The following is a 22,764-nucleotide window of genomic DNA, read 5'->3' as shown; positions in this document are numbered from 1 at the left end:
TGTAGGAATTGGGAAATGTGGAAATTGGAAAATTTCGGAATTGGGAAATGTGGAAATTAGGGAATATAGTAATTGGAAAATTTGGCAATTGGGAAATATAGTAATTGGGAAATGTGGAAATGGGCAAATATTGTAATTGGGAAATGTTGAAACTGGGAATAACTATTGGATCTATGAAGATTTGTAGATTTGCATATTTTGGATTTTTTAAATTTGGGAGTTATAGAACTTAGGAAGTCTGAGTTTATTTTGAAAAATGGGGAATTTAGGGATTTCATGAATTTGAGTTTAATTTATGAAGTGTAAAATTTAAGGATTTAGGGAATTTAAATCAGTGTATTTTTTAACTTGACTACTTAATTTAACAATTTTAGGATTTAGAAATCTAAAATTTACTTAATCCAAATATTTTAAAATTTGACTTTAAAAATTTCAAAAGTAGATTTTAAAAATTTTACAACTTTAAAATATTGTACTTCAAAAGTCATAAATATGTAAATGAAAAATTTGTAAATGTGAAAGCATAAATTTGAGAATATACAACATGCCCTGATCGAAAAAGGCATTTAAAAACATCCCCCAAAAATCGTTGAATATTTGATATATCGCCGGATTTAATTTCTTGTATCGCGTTGAAAATTCGTTGCAAAACGACGCAACGAGACGAATGGGTGTTTAATGGAAAGCCGAGGAACAACGCATCCGACGAAAACGTCATTTGTTCTTTCGAATAAATATCGGGAATGTAAAACTAATGTATTATTCATTTCGAACGAAAACGAGGCAAACTGCGTGGCGTGGCGCAACAGAGCAGAATTTTTCGTGTTTCCATGCTCGTTGAATCGATTATCGCGTTTATCGAACCGACAATTTTCACCAGCTGCGAGAATTTCTTTTCTTTTTTATCGCGGTACGTAGAGAAAATCGAGACGTTATCGAAACGCCATTTCGCGTTCGCCGAGCGATGCGGCAACCATTTTCTTCAAATTCTTTCGAGTGGCGAAATAACACAGCTATTTCTATGATAACTGTTCCTTTAGATATTGCGACTACGATTTACATAATTGCGATCAGATGAGAGAATCGTTACTAACCAAATGGCCCGATAATGTTCTTGTACTTTTAGTTTTATTTCTAATACTGTTTTACGGTTCGATGTGAGAAATTTGGAAGCACTTAAGGTTTGGGTGTTTTTAACCCCTTCCCTTACCATTTATTTAACAGATGCGTCAGTCAAGACTAACTATATAGAGCTATAACATTAAACCGAACAAAGAAAATTAAAATGTTGTAACTATTTTATATTCAGGGATTCTTGCTAATGTAACTTATAGCTGGACAAAAATTTCAAGTTGAAGACTATTCAAAGTTTGAGTAAGGCTTGTCACATTTTAGCTGTAAGTGCGTCACGAGTGAGACTCGTCAAAGTACGGGAAGGGGTTAAAGTGGAAATTTTTAATGGATTGTTTGATTATATTTTTGGATTTTTAGAGTAGGTTTTCGTGTTCGCAGATTTTTGGAAATTGGGAAATGTGGAAAATGGTGTTGGAGTTTTGAATTTACGCGCTTTTAAAACTCTTAAATGAAGAAATTCGTGGTTCTTCGTTTTCTGTCTTTGATTGCCGTGCAGCGTGTTGTGTGTTTGGAGAACTGTTGGTGACTTCACGTTTTACGATGCCCGGCGTCTTCTTGTAATAATTTATTTTGCGTATTTTTAATAAAAATAAACTGTGTTCACTATTAAAAATCCATCAAATGGGAAATGTGGAAACTGGGAAATATGGAAATTGGGAAATGTGGAAATTGGGAAATATGGAAATTGGAAAGTGTGGAAACTGAGAAATATGGAAATTGGGAAATGTGGAAACTGGGAAATATGGAAATTGGGAAATGTGGAAATTGGGAAATATGGAAATTGGAAAGCGTGGAAACTGGGAAATATGGAAATTGGGAAATGTGGAAACTGGGAAATATGGAAATTGGGAAATGTAGAAACTGGAAAATATGGAAATGGGGAAATATAGTATTTTGGAAATGTGGAAATTGGGAAATGTGGAAATTGGGAAATATGGAAATTGGGAAATGTGGAAACTGGGAAATATAGTAATTGGGAAATATGGAAGTTGGAAAATGTGGAAATTGGAAAATGTGGACACTGGGAAATATGGAAATTGGGAAATGTAGAAACTGGGAAATATAGAAATGGGGAAATATAGTAATTTGGAAATGTGGAAATTGGAAAATGTGAAAACTGGGAAATATAGTAATTGGAAAATGTGGAAATTGGCAAATATGGAAGTTGTGAAATGAAGAAACTGAGAAATATGGAAATTGTGAAATATAGTAATTGGTAAATATCTCCCAACTCGTAGTATCTTTCCCCGAATTTCAAGTAGTACAACCAACGATATCCCGCACACTCCGATCCGTCCAACTTTCCACTGAAATTCACCGATTACACCGGTTGTAATTGATCAGCGTTGTTTACCGGCTACGATTTCATCCCGGGCATCGATAATTCGCCCCGCTAATGAACTCCAATTGTGTTTCGTTTAAATTCAGGACTTACCCGACGAAATCTCTGTCGCCGTCCGAGCGTACGTCGAGCTGCACTACTGAAACCTAGTTTCGTTTCGCGCCACGGTGTGCACTCGATGAAGTAATTAACGCGAATTTCGGGTCACGTTCGCGTGTGTCGATCCACGGATCCTACCGGGCACGATAAAGTGCTCGTTTGCCTGAAAATATCGACAATGAGACGAGCGTGTTCCGTGCCGATTGTCGTGCTTCGTTAAGTAAATATTATCAAGCTGCAGCGCCGATATAACGAACGCTTCTTGTTGATTTATTTGCAACGGTCGAATGTTCCGGTCGGATGCGAGCCGGTTATAATTCGATATTACTCTACAAAGCTGTCGTTGGGCCTCCAATCAAACTTACTTTATTGGGTGACTGGAATTTTTTTCAAATTATTGTGTACTTTAGACTTTTGGTTTGCTTGTTACTTTGGAGGTGCTTGATATGTAGGACTTTGTTTTTATTTCGTCATAAATATTATAGATAATGTATCTTTAATCATGAACATCATATATTTCATTGTATAGTACTCTTCATGAAGGATACATAATATACATATGTGTTAATGTAACATGAGATACGTATGTGGTGCATGACATACATATGTACATATATATTAACGTAACATGATATACACACATGATACATGATATACATATGTACATATGTATTAATGTAACGTAATATATACACACATGATACATGATACACATGTACATATGTATTAACGTAACATAATATACACACACAATGCATGATATACATATATACATCTATTAACGTAACATGATATATACACACATGATACGTGATATACATATGTACATATGTATTAACGTAACATAATATACACATATGTATTAACATAACATGATATACACACATGATACATGATATACATATACACATATGAACTAACGTAACATGATATCTATATGTATTTCATCATAACAATGATACATATATGTATTTCATGATATATACACACATGATACATGATATACATATGTACATATGTATTAACGTAACATAATATACACACATGATACATGATATACATATGTACATCTATTAACGTAACATGATATACACACATGATACATGATATACATATACACATGTGAATTAACATAACATGATATACACACATGATACATGATATACATATACACATGTGAATTAACATAACATGATACACACATGATACATGATATACATATACACATATGAACTAACGTAACATGATATCTATATGTATTTCATCATAACAATGATACATATATGTATTTCATGATATGCATACGTGTTTCATCATACATGTATACATATTTTACTGTAAACACCATTTACATATTTCATCAAAAGCCTTTCATCAAAAAAACAAATACACTCCACCTCAAATAACAATATCACAAATATAAAAAGCGTCGAAAAAAAAAATGATGGCAACAAGTTAGCACCCCAATGCAATATAACAAAATGACCGTACTCAAAGCGTATAAATTGAGAGCAAAACCGAGCACGTGTTCGAGGCGTATACGTGTATCAGCAACAAACCACGGTTCTCCATACGTGAAATTTGTTCGAAGGTTGGCCGGAAGTACGGTGCAACGGAGGCTTAAAACGCTCTCGACAATTTTGCTCGTGCAGTTGCAACCTGCACGCGAGGCTACACGCGAAAATTCGTGATAACTCTCTCTCTCTCTCTCTCTCTTCGTCCTGGCGTAATTTTATCCAGCGATCGAACGCGATAACAGAAGCACGGACCAAGCATTTATAAATTATAATACGGCCGATAAATCATCAACATGTAACGGAGGTCGTCTCAGAGAATCGATTCTTACCCTTCCATCTTACGAGGAATTATTTTAACCTCCGTACGAGTCAATTAATTAATTTCGTTCGATCACGTTCGGCTCGATGTCTTCATTATTTTATGGCGTTATTCGGTAATGGTCTTTTGGTGGTTTAATTCTGTGGGCGGATTTAATTGTGACGTTTTATTGATTCGGAAAGACGGGTTTAATTATACTGTATGTGAGGATCATCAATTATGGAGAACGTTTTTAATTTTTGTTTTATTGAAAACAATACGTAATTGTGAAACTCTCGTGATTTTGTAAAATGTTTTTAATTATTCTACAAATGCAGAACATCAAATTTTAGTGATTTTAAAAGATGTTCTTAATTATACAACAAAAAAAGACCATCAAATTTTATTGATTATGAAGAACATTTTTAATTACTGTACAATCGAAGTCAATACATAATTGTAAATTTCTATTGATTTTAAAAAATGTTCTTTATTATTCTACAAATGCAGAACATCAAATTTTAGTGATTTAAAAAGATGTTCTTAATTATACCACAAACGAAAATTGTCAAATTTTATAGATTCAGAAAAATGTCTTCATTTATTCTATAAACAAAAACCATACATAATTGTTTTATATAATTGATTTGAAAAATTGTTCTTAATTATTCAACAAACGAAAATCATCAAATTTTATTGTTTTAGAAAAATGTCTTTACTTATTCTACAAACAAAAACTATACATACTCGTTTCAACTTATTGATAAAAAAGAAATGTTTGTAAATACTCCACAAAAATAAAGAACGTCAAACTTCATTGTATTAAAAGAAATGTTCATAATAATTCTACAAACGAGTATCATCAAACTGTACCAACTAAATGAACCTTATTTAATCCCTGTACAAGCAAAAACATAATTGTTAAATTTCATTGCCCAGCACTAAAGAATTACACAACCAAAGATCGTAAAAAGCTGACTCCACGAGAGATACGTGAAAGTTAAAAAATGCAAGGAACAACAATAGCGAGTAGATGCAATGGTCTCCATAGGAATGGAGGTCGTGGGGTTTACGATGGTGAAATAAAACGAGGAGGTATTAGGATGGACGATTCTCGCGGTAGATTTTACGAGTTCTCTCAGGAATGTAGGATGGGAGATCAAAAGAGAACGAACATATCTCGATTCCGTCTTTATAGCATCGCGGCCATTACGGAATTGCCACTATAGTTATGGTAGTTGCATTCGTAAAAGATTCCCGGTACGTGTTATGACCGTAGCCAACGTGTTCCACCGTTTTAGCGTTTGATCCTCTATTGGTTCGCGTTTCCGACGTATTTGTAAATTATTTCGCTGTATTTGAGCTATTTCGATTTTGAGAAAATTCTTAACCTGGAAATTTGAACGGAAGAGGGAAGGGAAGGTGAAAGGGCCATATAGCGAGGTGGAGATTTCGCGGGAGATTCAAACGCGATTAGTAATTTGAGCTATTTCGATTTTGCTGCAAGAGAAAATTCTTCGTGTGAAATTCTTAACCTGGAAATTTGAATGGAAGAGGGAAGGGAAGGTGAAAGGGCCATACAGCGAGGTGGAGATTTCGCGGGAGATTTAAACGCGATTAGTAATTTGAGCTATTTCGATTTTGCTGCAAGAGAAAATTCTTCGTGTGAAATTCTTAACCTGGAAATTTGAATGGAAGAGGGAAGGGAAGGTGAAAGGGCCATATAGCGAGGTGGAGAATTCGCGGGAGATTTAAACGCGACTAGTAATAGTAATTTGTGATTAGAAATAATTTGTCATCAGAAATAATGATTTTAAAATACAATGGAAATTATTAGAAGACATACAATGAATGTTATTAAAATAGTTATAGTAAAAAGTATAATTAATAGTACAAATTTTATATACCTGGTAAACAGATATAGTTATTAAGTGCATACATTGACTACATAGAACTGCAGCTAAAATTAAAATAAATTCAAAGATTTGAGAACTTGAAATAAATTAAATTTGATCAACAAAAGTGTTGATATAGGAAAAAGGATTGAAAGAACATAATTGTTTCGTTTAAAATAAAAGTGGAGAAAACAGTATTTTAACGTCGATTTCGTTGGTTATGTTCGCAGTTACGCGGCTTGCTGTGATTTCCTGCAGAACAACAACCTCCTGAGCATCATAAGGGCACACGAGGCACAGGATGCGGGTTATCGTATGTACCGGAAATCTCAGACGACGGGCTTCCCATCGTTAATTACAATTTTCAGCGCGCCCAACTACCTCGACGTTTACAACAACAAGGTAAGCAACATCATGTAATCCATAAACTCACCTACTAGCTAATTACTCCTTTGCAAAGGATCCTTCATCGATCAAAATCTATCAATCTATCTATCCTTCTTTCATACGTAGAGTTCTATTTCTTCTACAATTATCGACTTCTTTCTCTCAATTTTACTTTTTTCTTTTCCTCTATTCATCTTTTACTCCACGAAAATTCAATTTGAACTAGCATTATTCTCTTAAAAAAATTCTGCAGTACCCAACACTTTAATAAATACAATAAGTACAAACGTTTTAATTAACTGATCATTAACAACTCATGATTGCAATTAAAAAAATTCCTTGAAACTAATAGTTATTTTATATCAGAGATATTTCTTAAAAACGTTAATATATTAACTATAAATCGTAATAATAATAACCGTTGTTGAAATGTCTCTCAGCGATCAACCTGTTAATGATTATTTGATTTCACTTTGGTATACACGAGCATTTTCACGGCATCAATCGAAATTAAATGATGTGCAATTTGTTGTATTAAACAGGCAGCCGTGTTGAAGTACGAGAACAACGTTATGAACATCAGGCAGTTCAATTGTTCACCGCATCCATACTGGTTGCCCAATTTCATGGATGTTTTCACGTGGTCCTTGCCGTTTGTAGGTGAAAAGGGTGAGTACATTTCATAAGTGAGTACAATTTCCATATTAAAGTATCTGCTTTTCGATATATTGGTGATCGTGACAAATTTTTGAAACATACACAAGTATTCAAAATTATAATTCGAATTTTCGAGGTTATGTGCTTCACATCGAATTTTAAAATGTAGATATTTTTATTGTTAGATATTAAGCTTGGAATTTCTTTGTTAAATGTTTGCTAAATTCATTTGAGAGCGCTATTATCACTATTTAGTGATTCTGTGTAATGTATACATGTCTATAATACATGTAATTTATACAGCAGTATGTACTGGGTGCTGGACGTCACGTGACCTAGAGACGCTGGACGTCACGTGACTCTCTCGAGCGCGCAATTCAAATGCACAGTCGGCACCTTTTTTACGTTGACCACCTTGTACAATACTATAAATTAAAAAATATCTAATAATTGCAAATATATAAATTCTGACACATAGAGAATTGAAAGACCTCCAAATTGAGAATATAGAAATTTGAAAATATAGAATCTTGAAAGCATAGATATTTGGATACATAGAGATTTACAAATATGGAGATCTAACAATAGAGATTTGAAGAATGTGGAAATGTAGTAATACAGAAATTTGAGAGCATAGAAATTTTTAGATGTACAAATTTAAAAAGTATAGAAATTCTCAAACGTAGAAATTTGCAAAATTAGAAATTTTTAAATACAAAAATTTGAAAAATATAGAAATTAGAGAACACAGCAAATTGAAGGTTCAGAAACTTGAGCATCCAACATCCATAAATATAGAATCTAAAGAATATACAATCCTTGATGTATGAAACTTTGAAAAAATATTAGTGAACTATAGTAGAACTATAGTTTCTAGTATCTATAAAACATCTAGTAATCAGTGTTGTAATTTAGTGTTATTTTGAATGTTCCAGTGACGGAAATGTTGGTGAACGTTCTGAACATCTGCTCGGACGACGAGCTGATGAGCGACGGAGACGACGGGCTCGAAGAAGGTAATGTCGACTATTACTTCACTTCCCTCCTCTTCTTCTTTAATACAATCACGTTTCTTGCAGAGATTCTTCTTTCTCTTTTCTACATACATATAGAGATATATCTTCTATATATTATTCTTTTTCCTTGTCTATCAATTCGACATCTACTGGTCCCTCTTACATCGTGATCAGAGTTTTATTGTGCACCTCGTTTGATGCTTCAACAAATTAACAGACCTCACGGCTGTTTTACCTTTTATTAATACGAATCTCTTATTCGGTTCATATTCTGGCAAAATTTTCTGTAAGATCTCAAATTTAAATTGTTCGATTCAAATTTGGCAATTTTGTGTTAATAAGAATTTTTTTGTTAATTCAATTTTTTTTGTTAATTCAATATTTTTGTTAATTCAATTTTCTTGTTAATTCAATTTTCTTGTCAATTCAATTTTTTTGTTAATTCAATTTTCTTGTCAATTCAATTTTTTTGTTAATTCAATTTTCTTGTTAATTCAATTTTGTGTTAATTCATTTTTCTTGTTAATTCAATATTTTTGTTAATTCAATTTTCTTGTTAATTCAATTTTGTTAATTCAATATTTTTGTTAATTCAATTTTCTTGTCAATTCAATTTTTTTGTTAATTCAATTTTTTTGTCAATTCAATTTTCTTGTTAATTCAATTTTCTTGTCAATTCAATTTTCTTGTTAATTCAATTTTCTTGTTATTTTTGTTGAAGGAAATTTCCATCGATTACTGATAATTCTGACCAGTTATAAATTTCCATTAAATTATTTACGTATCAGTAAACTTGTGTACATTTCTCCTCGAGAAACTATTTCATTGACTCAGAGCTCTAAACACGATTTAAGAGAGACCATTAAATTCGAAAACGCGAGAATTCATTCGAATCAGAAATTCATAATGGAATATGTTTGCATCAAATATTTGTCTTTACGGATTATTGAATTGTCGCGTTTGCTCGAATGGGAGATCGATCGCGTGACTGCAAAGATTTCAAACATATTTCCTTACAAAATTTTACTCTTTTCTCTTAATAGAAGTTCTGTTCGCTTCGCAACTTTGATCAGCTGATTTCCCTGTTAAGCAAACTTTATCCAAGTGGATAGAGGAATTTACTGTATTTCAAACCTTCGAATGTTTCGGTGTTTAAGCTTCTTTTGAAGTGGTCAAATATTCAGGTTCCAAAAGAACTTGTTCAAATATTCAAGGTCTATTTTAAGTGTTCTGTTGTTCAAGTTTCATTTCAAATATTTAGGTATTCAAGTTTTATTTGACATATTTAGATATCAAGTTTTATTTTATAATATTTAGGCATCAAGTTTTATTTTATTTAATAATATTGTATATTTAGATATTCAAGTTTTTTTTTGAAATATTCAAATTCAAGTGTTAGTGATGTGTTCGACAGTTCAAGTATTATTTCAAATATTTAGGTATTCGAGTTTTATTTTATATGTTTAGATATCAAGTTTTATTTTAGTTATTTAGATATCAAGTTTTATTTTATTTAATAATATTGTATATTTAGATATTCAAGTTTCTTTTTTTGAAATATTTAAATTCAAGTATTAGTGATGTATTCGACTGTTCAAGTATTATTTCAAATATTTAGGTATTCAAATTTTATTTTACATATTTAGATATCAAGTTTTATTTTATATATTTTGATATCAAGTTTCATTTTATATAATAATATTGTATATTTAGATATTTAAGTTTTTTTTTTAAATATTCAAATTCAAGTATTAGTGATGTGTTCGACTATTCAATTATTATTTCAAGTCTGCAGTTGTTCAAAATCTATTTTAAATTTTCACTTATCAACCATACGAGTTTTATTTCTAATCAAGTTTCTGACAAACTAAATTTAAATTAAAAATACCAAACTTGTGAACACTTGGATAATTTTTCTTGTTAATCAAACAGGGAAAGAAGTTGTTGCTAATTTTTATAAATAATATTATTCTTTATCTGCCATCGGGTTGTCGAAGGAATCAAGAATGAAAATATCAGTTCAGAAAATATTGCAATTTTGTTGCATTATAATTAACACTGGGTTTACAAACATCCAGTTAGTACAACAATATACACTTATTTTTAAATTAAAAATAAAGTACGAGAAGTAAAACATGAAATAACTTATACAGTTATTCATCTTGACAAAAGTTACCTTACATCCGAAAGAATTTTAATTTCCACAATTCAAAATAAGAAGTCTGTGAAATTTTAATAAACCCAGTAAACCCAGTGTTAAACATAAAAAAGTACATCAACTTAATAATTAAGACAACCCGATGTCTTTCAAGAGCTTCCACATACCTAAAAACAGTTAAAATCTCACCACTTTACAAGAATTTTTTCAAAAACCTTTGTTTGAAAATCAGCTTTGCCGCCACGCCTCGATCTAGCAAGCGTGCAAGCAGGAAGCTGCACTCGCGTATCCGAGTTTCTCGATTTTATTCGAGTTTACACCTTTCGTAAACACCTGCTACGGCCGCACACCATTTTTTTTCGAAATTTCACCAATTCTCGGGAACAAAAAATAATATTGGGAAACGATCGAAACGTGTGTCCGAGTCACTTTGTTATCGCGACGATTTGAACTCAAGTCAAGGGCGAACTTCGAGATCTTTTTTCATCCCCCAAACCCTGTCATCTGTCACCCTATAGAGTGATTTGATAAAAAAGATACCTGTACTGGTTGTTGTGAATTGAAGAAACCTTCTTGATTTTAAGGATTTTGTTATGGAGGTCGTTTTGAGACATTTTTGTATATGTGCACATATGTACATATGTGAAATTGGTTAGGTGTAGATTGATATGTGTGTGTTATTTTTGTTTTAGTAGGAGGACAAAATTAATTGGTATAAAATATTGAATGTTGATTAATATAAAATAGTAATGAGCTATTTAACAGTACTTTTATTGTAAATTATTATAAATTATTATAAACTATTGATTATGCTATCGATGATTGTGATTATATTGATTATATTGAAGGCTCATTATACTTTTAATTATATTGGTGTTCAATTATATTGATTATATTGATAGTTAGGTTGTGTAGTATGGGACGCTCGCGTTATATTGCCAAGATCAAGTTTGTAGATATAATTTGGAAGTTTTGTGGATTGGTGATTGGCAAGTTTAGACATTTGAAGGTATAGAAATTTTGTAATTTAGAAATTGGGAAATTTGAGATTTGGAAATTTTGTAATTGAAAAATAGGGAAATTGGGAAATTTGATAATTTGAAGATTTGGGGATTTAGAAGTATAGTCATTTTAGAGCTAAAAATTTAAGAATTTGGGAATTTGGAGATTTATATTTGGGAAATAGGAAAATTAGAAAATTGGAAAATTGGAAAATTGGAAAATTAGAAATTTGGGAAATGGGGAAATTGGAAAATTGGGAAATGAGGAAATTGGAAAATTAGGAAATGGGGATATTGGGAAATTTTGTATTTGGAAAATAAGGAAATTGGGAATTGTGGAAACTGGGAAATATAGTAATTGGGAAATGTGGAAATTGGGAAATTTAGTAATTGGGATATGTGGAAATTGGGAAATATAGTAACTGGGAAATGTGGAAATTGGGAAATATAGTAAGTGGGAAATGTGGAAATTGGGAAATATAGTAACTGCGAAATATAGTAATTGGGAAATGTGGAAATTGGGAAATATAGTAACTGGGAAATGTGGAAACTGGGAAATATGGAAATTGGGAAATGGGGAAAATCGAAAATGTGGAAATTTAGTAATTGGGAAATGTGGAAATTAGGAAATTAGAAAATTGGAAAATTGGGAATTTGAAAAATTGAAGAATTGAAAAATTGAGAAATTGAGAAATTGAGTAATTGGAAAATTGAGAAATTGAAAAATTGAACTTAACCAGCCTATTGTACATATATCTACACACAAAAATAATTAAAAAAACTGATCTCCATAACATGCGTCCAAAATCCGTAGAAGGTATAATCTCTAAATTAAAAGAAGTACAAAAGTACAGTATGGTATCGTAATCGACCCCATATCCCGCGGTGTCAAACTTTCAGAGGAAGATTTTGAATTCTCTTTCTGTTTCCATTTTCACCCGCTGCACGGACAGATGGTAAGAAGCGCCACTCGACTCTTCTAATCGTCACATTATTAAGAGCTTCATTAATTATCATTGATTTCTTAGCTACATTGTTTTCCATAGATAGTGTCAGTGTGTCGAGTTTCTTTCTCTATTTTGTATTCCGAAACGTGTTCTTTTCTCATCGTCGTCGTTTTCAACGTTTCCATCATTTCACTTCTTTACGTCATTTAGTATTCTGTTTTTTCTATCAACGACGAAAAAAAAATGAGATTAACGATGAAGACGATGAAAGCAAAAAAAAGAACGTACGATACAAGAGACAGAAAAAGAAACGCAAGTACACCGAAAGCATTTATACTCGTCTTAGAATCGCATTTTTTTTTACGTTGATTCCTTTTTTTATTTTTTTACTTCTTTTTTTTTTATTTCTCCTTCGAATCATGAAACGCGTTCTGTGTCGATTGTCCATTTTGTTTCTTTCACCTCATCTGTCTGTCTGTGTCACTGTCTTCTCTCTCTCTCTCTATCCATGTTTCTGGTTCGTACATCTCCTATCAAGGTACGAAAATACATTTTCTATATTTTTATTATATTTTCTATCTGACTCTTATATCTCTATATATCTGTCTTTCTTTTTCACTCCTGTATAAAATCATTTATTATATGTGTATACATACTTTTGTCTCGATGGCACACGGCCTGAAATTTTGTCGTTGTCACCGATATAACGATTATCATTCTTCTGCATCATTTACGATCATAGTGCATCTAGAACGATATATTTTTCTGTCACCCCGATTCGCTGCATTACATTCAAGATGGTGCGTTTTCACTTTTATTTTATTACAAAATCATTCACTACATATAAAATAATATGTTTAACATTTATTCACTGAATATAAAATAATACAATATTTCACATTTATTCATTGAAGATAAAATTATACAAAATTGAGCATTTATTCACTGAAGATAAAATAATACAAAATTGAAAATTTATTCAGTGAAGATAAAATAATACAATAATTAGCATTTATTCTCTGAATATTATTTTTAATATTCACATTAAAAAATATGTATATTAAAAATATTGGAAAAAATATTCAGTGTCTCTTTGAACATAAAATAATAAAATAATTAGCATTTATTCTCTGAATATTATTTTTAATATTCGCATTAAAAAATGCATATATTAAAAACATTAAGAATATTAACAAAAATATTCAGTGTCTCTGAACATAAAATAATAAAATAATTAGCATTTATTCTCTGAATATTATTTTTAATATTCACATTAAAAAATACATATATTAAAAATATTAAAAATATTCAGTGTCTCTTTGAACATAAAATAATAAAGTAATTAGCATTTATTCTGTGAATATTTTTTTTAATATTCACATTAAAAAATACATATGTTAAAAAAATATTCAGCGTTTCTTTGAACATAAAATAATAAAATAATTAGCGTTTATTCACCGACAATAATAAAATATTAGATATATGAGAGAAATCTCTGTTGACAAATAAATAGAAGTTACAACAGTTTATTTTATTAGTACTGTTCTAAATCGATGATGTCAAATGTTATAATTAGCCAATCAGAAATAAATTTAATATATCTGGCAGGGAGAATATAGTCTCTGAAGTCAGCTGACTGTTCAAGGCTACCTTTCTCATCACACACGATGTTATTGCTTTTACAACTGTTATTGTTGCATCATTTGTTATGTGTTAAAGAAAAGGTATTTGAACTTTTAACGCTATTTTTATTTAACCTTTCAATTGTACATGGAGATATTATTGTTAACTTCATTTTTTATATTATCTTTAAATATCCTGTTTTATTATTTCTATGTGGAGACTTTATAATAATTTCTTAGTCTTTCAATTTTTCTGTGGAACAATTTTAAAACAATTTCTGATGCTTGATGAACATTTTTCTGATGCTTGTTAATTTTGGTTGAGGTAAAAACAGCAGAGTGCTGAAGATTTATTTTAATTTATAAAAATTATTTATTATTGTCAAGGTGTTCAATCTTCCTTTAAAATAAAAACAAGTCTAATTTCTTATTGCACAAAAATTATTCATTATAGTCTGCTATAGAACTATTTTATCAATTTTCTTTGAGACACAGAAGTCTTTCAAAGATGTACAGAAACCTTCATTTATTCAGTCCTAATTTAAAGATAGACTGAACCTACCATATACCTTAAAATAAATAAACGAAGGTTAAAATATAAATTATGCACTATGTCTTAATCGACAAAAATTTCAGCAGAAGAATTTAACTTGTGAGTATAGTGTAGAACACAGATATGAATATGCTTGCAACAGTAAATGACAGACCATCGAAATTCACTTTGAAGCATTAAAGTAAATACGTAGCAGATAACGTTAAAATCCGCGTGCGAACTTGAGCAGTCATCGATTTTCAGGCTATATCTGCAATGCCGTCGAAACGTCAAGAAAACTTTTCCACGCGACAGCCTCGAATAGTATTAACCCAGAAAAAGAGATTACAGATGCACCGGAGTGCAACGGCACCATCTCGAATGCTGCAGACACGCGAATCACGCATGCAACGATCCGGTCAGTCGTCGATTTTGCACGATGGAATCGACGTTTCGATCGATCGTTCTCGGTGTTTATTTCAGACGATATACTTATATATATATGCATACGATACATATATATATATATCACCGCACCTATCGTTTCTGATCAAGCCCCTGTGTACCAATTGTTGTATCCGAAATTCTCGAGTTCGATTTTACTTTCTTTCGTGTCAAGCCCTCCACACCCCTAACAGTATCCCAACCCCACTGGCCCACTTTAGCCCTCCGCACTTTGTTCTCTTTTTTTTCTTTTTTTTATATATTATATATCTATGTACGAGTAGCCCAACCCCTCGGTACACGTGCACCGATTCTGCGTGCGTGGAACAACCCTCAACGAATGACGTTTCACGATCGATTTTACACTGATTGTGTGTTTCTCTTATGTATGTAATTTCAGAGATTAACTGGGTATTGGAGATAGTTCTGAGAAATTGGGGGTTGCATTTTGGCCTGTTTGGAAGTATGGGGTGTTCAATTTGAAGTAAAATTCATAAATAAACGAGACACCGTGTCCAAAATAATAAAGAAATAAATGTCTAAAATTACAAAATGAAATATTAAAAACAATATGAAAATAACAAAAAAGTAAGATGTGTAAAGTAATTGAAAAATTCAATATTTATAATAGCTTAAAAATAATATCCACTGAGTCCGCTAAAAGAATTATCTACACTGTAAATGAAAAAAAATTAACATCTGAAATAATGTAAAATGTATCAAAAAAATAAATCTATATTAATCTATAATATTCAGCTATATGCAATGCAATTCGTAACTTATTTTCCCAAAAATAAATATTAATATACAGCATATCGTTTTCATCAAACTTAAGCTTCAAATTGTCACACATTATTTTATGTCACGAAATTAAATTCTGCTCCGAAATTTGCCATTACTTACCGTAATTGCTGTTCCAAATTATCTGCACTAATTAGCAACCCAGTTTGTATTAGGAACATTTGTAAAGGGTTAATGTAGTAATTTTCATCAAACTTTGAATTACAAATGTTATTTATCTCATGGAATTGCGTTTGACATTTTGAAATTTAACGTCATTCGTTAAAAATCATAATTAATTAGTTCGTATCGAGCGTTTAAACATTTTCATCAGGATTGAAATTGATGTGTGTGCTATTTTGATGCTTTTGTGTTATGAATATTGGAGTTTCTCTGTTGGTTCGCTGTAATCGCTGTTGTAATTTTTGCGATCATTCATAAATAATTAATATAAGAATTTTCATGACATTTTTTTATTTACTGTACCATTTAGTAAGTATTTTTATGTCACAAAATTATGTCAGACTTCTTATTTTGTTAGACTTCTTATAAAATTATGTCAGTCATCCTGAAATTGTCTACTAGGTACATTGTTTGCTATAAGAAGGTTAATTACATAATGCAACAAGATCTTAATGGACTCAGCTACTTTTGTCAACCTTTATTGCCCAACCTTGATGTACCATACCCTTCAAATTGATGTACCATAATCACCCCTTACTTCAAGATGGACTCGTAACGCAACACCTCAACATCCAAAATTATCTCCAAAACAATTTCCACTCAAATTTGAAGAGATCATGAAACGTTATCAAAGATTTAAAAAAAAGTATCGTGGAACAAGTGTTACCATGACCGTGAACCGAGGCTAAACGGGATGATACATCGGAGAGATCGAATTTCCGGTCGAGTGATCGCGAATCGTTTCCGAGAGACGTAATCCCTAGGTTACCCCCGACGTTTGTTGCCCCCCAGCCCCCTCAAGCCCCACGAAGTTGCACTGACTATCTTTTATCGTACTCCTTCTCTATTATATTTGTATCAATCACACTGGCCTTGGACTCCTCCTATCTCGGCACGACACTATGCTACTACTACCTCTACTACTTCTACTACTACTACTACTACTACTTCTACTACTACTACTACTACTACTACTACCACTCAAAACTCCGTTGTTCGGCATACGCAACCCCCGTAAAGTCGCAGCCAAAGTCGTTGTCCAAAAAAAGAACGGTAAGTCCCCAGTGAGAGAGCCGACGACTTACTTGAACAAACAAAGAATTAATACGCAAAGAGAGTTTCATTTTCTTCTTCTGTTTTTTGTCTCTCTCTATCTCTCTCTCTCTCTCTGTTTCTCTTCTTTCGTTTGATTGGACACAAAAGAACGAAAAAGTAACCCTAGAGTCAAAATCAATTAATCGATATAAATATAACTATATTTATATTGTGATCTATGTATATGGCACATATACATACGAACGATTTTAACTCGTTTCATTTGTCGGTGTGTCTTCTCTTTGTGTGCGCGCGAGGACGCGGACGTGAGGCAACCTCTGCAGGAAGTGATTTTCTGCCTGTCGGTTCGCGATATTTCCTTATCTGTTATCGATAGAAAATTCTGCTACGTTTCAGTTTTAATTCAGACTCTTTGGAGAAACCTCAGTTATTTCAAATTATTTTCGAGAAATTTTCATGCTTAAAAATACTCGATTGATTAATACTTGAGAATTGAAATGTTTCGTGAGAATCGAAGAGAAATTAAGGGTACCAAAATGGCGGCCAGCAGAGGCTTCATCGACGTCCCGCGCGGCCCATAATTTTTCTCACCTGTTTTTTTGTCTCTGCTCCTGTTTAACTATATTTACATAACTCCACGTAATGTCTTCTTGTTCTCATCAATTTTTTTGTTCTTGTACACGGTGCTCTGTTCTTTTTTTTAATTATTCCAAGTGAGATCGTGATGTTAATGAGAGAACGTTCTACTCACGATGGTCGATTTTCTGTTCGTGATTTTTCTTTCGATTCTTTCTGACAATTATTTTCTTTCTGATATATTTTCTTTTTGGGCCACCTAACCACTTGTTTTGACCCCGTATCTATACCGACACGCTGCGTTAACACACCGATCGCTCTCACCGATCACTATAATCCCATCGCCGCTTCCTTTCTCCATTTTCTTCGTTTTTTTTCCGTTCGTCGGCATAGTTTGATCTACTAACCATCCACCGCAATTTTCACGAGAAGAAAGTGTTTCTGCGAATCTGTCCTGTGATATTCAGATTACGGTACGCGATATTAGATTACGTTTCAAACAGCTGCGAGTTTGGATATCTTATTTCGATTCCTGCCATTTTTATGGCAGACTTTTCCATCGCACTTTGATAATAATTTATTGTAAGAGTTTTGTGTAACATTATATATTTTTAAGTATATAGTATTATAGTGTTTATTATTTTTATTTGAAAGTTTTTTGTAGCTGTCGTTTATTAAAAGATATTATAATCTGTATTAAATATTATTAATTTTTATGACTTGTACATGAACTTAACAACATTTATAAATATCTGTATATATAGTATATGGTGTTCAATAATATTTATAAATATTTCAAGATGTAACGTGAAATTTTACTAATATTTACACATTCGAAAATGTAGCATAAAATATTAACAAAAATATAAAATACTCTATAATATAAAAACCCAAAGACAATAACTCTCGTGCCTCAAAAACCAATCTATTAAATTTCTGCAAAATAAATTAAAAATCAAAGTGCGACCGAAAGGTTCGAAGCAGAATAAACATTACAAGAATCAAAAAGCAATTCCTCAAGTAAATGGCTGAAAGGTGGAACCTTCTAGCACGATTTGTCGATAACTGTTGCTGAAAACTGAAATTCGTTTTGCAACAGTTTCGTTAGTCTAAAGAGTTAACGTTTCCTCGTGATCAATTTTTTTCCGTATATGCGACGTCAACAAAGGTACAATTTTTCGTCACGAGTCCGAAATTTTCGTACACGTTTGCTATCGACGTATTTTTGCTCTTCTATATTCTTTTTATTTTACGAATTTTAAAACCCGTTTTCCGTGTGCGTTTGACGGGCGTTCAAATTTTTCGATGGCTCTCAAATTGTCGTACGTTTCGATTTTCTAGGAACGATTCGATAGTACATGGATCGATACACGTGTGCGTTCGAAAGTTCAGTTACATCGGGTAACCTTTTTGGTTGCGTAATAGAAAACATCGCGATACATAAATGTACGTACGTATATAATCGTGCTAGAAGGCGAAAAATTTGGAGAAGTATTTTATTGCAAAATAAAAGGATTAAGAATCCATACTCGTTATGTAGCTTATATTTAATATATTGCAAGGTATATTTGAATCGAATTGATAGATTAAAAATATTTTTCACGATATAATTTTAGGGGTAGCAAGAAAAAGTTACTAAAACAAATTATGAATAAAATGTTATTTAACAGTGAATGCATACTTCTATTAAAATATTTTCATTATGTAGAATAAAATGTATAAATGTAAAATAAATTTAAAAATTATGTAAAGTAGGATTTCTGAGATGTAGAGGAATCTAGGGATGTTAGAATCCGGGGAAAATTGGAGTCTAGGGATTTTCAAATTTCGGGAAATTCAAATCTGGGAATTTTCGAATTGAGGAAAATTCAAATCTAGGGATTTCCAAATTTAGGGAAATCCATTATATAGGGATTTTCGAATTGAGGGAAATTCCAATTTAGGGATTTTCAAATTTAGGGAAATCCATTATCTAGGGATTTTCGAATTGAGGGAAATTGGAATCTAGAAATTTTCAAATTTAAGGAAATTGAAATCTACGAATTTTCAAATTTAGGGAAATCCATTACCTAGGGATTTTCTAATCGAGATAAATTCGAATCTAGGGATTTTCGAATGTAGAGATTTTCTAATTTAGGGAAATTCGAATCTAGGGATTTCCGAATTTAGAGAAATCCGAGTCTAGGAATTGTTGAATCTAGGGATCTTTGGATTTAGGGAAATTCGAATCTTGGGATTTCCGAATTTAGAAAAATCCGACTCTAGGAATTGTTGAATCTAGGGATTTTTGGATTTAGGGAAATCCGAATCTTGGAATTTTCGAATTTAGTGAAATTTGAATATAGGGATTTTTTAATCTATGGATTTACGAATCTACAGATTTCCTACTTTAGGGATTTCTGAATCTAGGGATTTTCAAATCTTGGATCAACTCAGTCATAAATATATTCGACTCAAGTATTATTTGCATCTAGAGTTATTCGAATTTAGAAATTTTGAAATCTAAGTTCCTAGCAATGTATGGATACAAAGATATGCAGCTATAAACTGCACAAATTCATCAGAATATTTTGAAGATCATAAAGCCCCAGAAACAATTAACCCAGAAATAATTAAAGAGAAGTTTACCGAGTTGCAGTACCAACACGGTTAGTAGGAAGATATCAAAGATAGAGCCGAAGGAATAGCGAGAGATTTCTGGCAAATGTTAGAGTAATTAGCCGGAGAGAGCGTGGCTGATAAAATATTAACATGTCGACGTAGATTAACCGTGTTCCAGCGCGTTAATCCCTCGCGTTTCGGACTCTATGCTCCGCAATTATAATCGGCATTAAACAGTGCCGAACGGAAAACGGTGCTCGCATAAAGCCAGGGAAGGCCAATGAAAATTTAACGCCCCCGCGTAAAACGAGACGTTACGACGGCTGCAGGAATAACCTCGTATTACAGGCGCCCCGCCATTATCCGCGAAATTCCGAGGATGAATTGAATTTTACCGGCGAAATTTTATGGTCAACCGCGAAACACGCGGAAAATCTTGTGTGGAGATCGGAGAGAAAATATTCTTGAGATATGTGCACGATTGTTGAGAAAACAATATTCGGAAGGGGAATATTCGCTTCGCCAGATTTCGGCTTCGTTTCTAGCTGGGGTCATTTTTTCGACTTAAAATTAGACTTATGTTAAAATTAATTGGACTTGCATTAAAGTTAATTGGACGTACATTAAAATTAATTGGACTTACGTTAAAATTAAGTGGACTTGCATTAAAATTGATTGACCGTTTCTCAGGCTTGAGATTATATAGCAAAAGGAGTATAATATTGCATAAATTTATTTTTGATATTATTTATCCTGTTGACAACATCATGACGCTTCAAGGAAACATTAATTGTTCATTTAAGTATATATTTCATTAAATTGAACACTTTAATTATACACTATAATTGTACTTTAATGAGTTGTTCACCTTAACTGTACACTTCAGTGAATAGTACACTCTAACTGTACACTTTATCTGTTCTTTAATTCTACACTTTAATTGTGCACTTTACTTACACACTTAAATAACACTTAAGAACGCTTTACCGATCAATCTTTCATCTCTAAATTGAAGAATATTGTTCAAAATCCAGCTGCACATTTTATCAACGCAATATAGTCTCATCTATAAATCTAACTAGCGGTCATTTAGCGAGCACTCGTTTATGGAGCGATCCTTAAGAAAACATTCGAAAACGTACAACTACATAAATGAAATCGTCAGCAATGTTAGGGTTGGATACCCAAATACCTAGTTCTCTTTCTCGGTCGAAGAGCAAGAGGGAAAGCTCGAAAAGGCAGATGAACTCTGGTGAACTCGCGATCGATATCCAACCAACGACAATACGTTTCTCCTCCAAACAATCCACGGAAAGCAGGCGTTGACTGATGCACGGATAATCCGAATGAAACACGGTTAATCTTCGAGCGCGTACGTGCAAGGCTAGCTAGCTAGCTGGTCGATTGTTTTCGGTTCTTTGTTCGGAACGTGCTCGTTTCTTCGTCTTTTCTCTTCTTTCTTTTTCCCTTTGTTCTCTTTGTGTTTTAAAACGGCCGTCTGACCGTCACGTTGTTATTACTTTAAAGTAATCAGTAAACTTTATACTCATAGTTAAACTCATCCTTTAAAGTACAAGCTTTCAAAATGAATACTTACTCTGCAATACTTACTCTAAAATTAAAAATGAATAAATTATAAAACATACATTAATATACATTAATTATTTACCTTCATGAGCGGAGATTCCAAAACTATTGTCTTAATAAATTTTGCAAGTTGAAATGAAGACAGAAAGACATTTTGTTTTTATAGAAATTAGAGTAACATCAAGTATGTGAAGATATTTTTTCATTCAAGAAAAATGATTGCTTTATTTGCAACAGCATATCTGTTCACTTATTAACAACATGTCTATGAAGTCTACTATTTGGACCACTTTTTATATTAGAAAAAAAATTGAGTTTTATACTTGTACAATTTTTATGGTCATTTTTAAAGGAATCTTCAAATGTCGTATCAAATCTATAGTTCTTGCTGAACCTTCAATAGTATAGAGCTAATAGGTAACACACTAATATACATCAGTACACTAATACATTAATGTATATTAATGTTTAATAACGTTAGTGTATACTAATGTTTAATAACGTTTGTGTACATTAATGTTTAATAACGTTAGTGTACATTAATGTTTAATAACGTTAGTGTACATTAGTGTCCAATAACGTTAGTGTACATTAATGTCTAATAACGTTAGTGTACATTAATGTCTAATAACGTTAGTGTACATTAATGTTTAATAACGTTAGTGTACATTAGTGTTTAATAACGTTAGTGTACATTAATGTCTAATAACGTTAGTGTATATTAATGTTTAATAACGTTAGTGTATATTAATGTTTAGTAACGTTAATGTACATTAATGTTTAATAACGTTAGTGTACATTAATGTCTAATAACGTTAGTGTATATTAATGTTTAATAACGTTAGTGTACATTAATGTTTAATAACGTTAGTGTATATTAATGTTTAGTAACGTTAATGTACATTAATCTTTAATAACGTTAGTGAACATTA

The 22,764-nt window shown here is 31.9% G+C and overlaps 1 protein-coding gene across 5 annotated transcripts in view; it reads left to right on the top strand.

Moving 5' to 3' along the window:
• Positions 1 to 22,764, top strand: part of LOC100876650 (uncharacterized) — a 148,020-nt gene that overhangs the window by 97,970 nt on the left and 27,286 nt on the right. For 3 of the 5 annotated variants that reach the window (XM_076533322.1, XM_076533323.1, XM_076533324.1), the window contains exons 8-11: positions 6,516 to 6,687; positions 7,215 to 7,341; positions 8,265 to 8,345; positions 17,033 to 17,065. In XM_076533322.1, the coding sequence (XP_076389437.1) occupies positions 6,516 to 6,687; positions 7,215 to 7,341; positions 8,265 to 8,345; positions 17,033 to 17,065 (413 nt within the window). Of the gene's footprint in view, positions 1 to 6,515; positions 6,688 to 7,214; positions 7,342 to 8,264; positions 8,346 to 15,449; positions 15,602 to 17,032; positions 17,066 to 22,764 lie in introns of those variants that run through there. The other 2 variants (XM_076533326.1, XM_076533325.1) reach the window with 2 other exon arrangements.

Source organism: Megachile rotundata, chromosome 7, assembly GCF_050947335.1.
Source record: "Megachile rotundata isolate GNS110a chromosome 7, iyMegRotu1, whole genome shotgun sequence".
In the NCBI taxonomy this organism is placed as follows: Eukaryota; Metazoa; Arthropoda; class Insecta; order Hymenoptera; family Megachilidae; genus Megachile; species Megachile rotundata.
The sequence above is the reverse complement of the archived record's forward strand: the minus strand, read 5'-3'. Positions and strand labels throughout refer to the sequence as shown.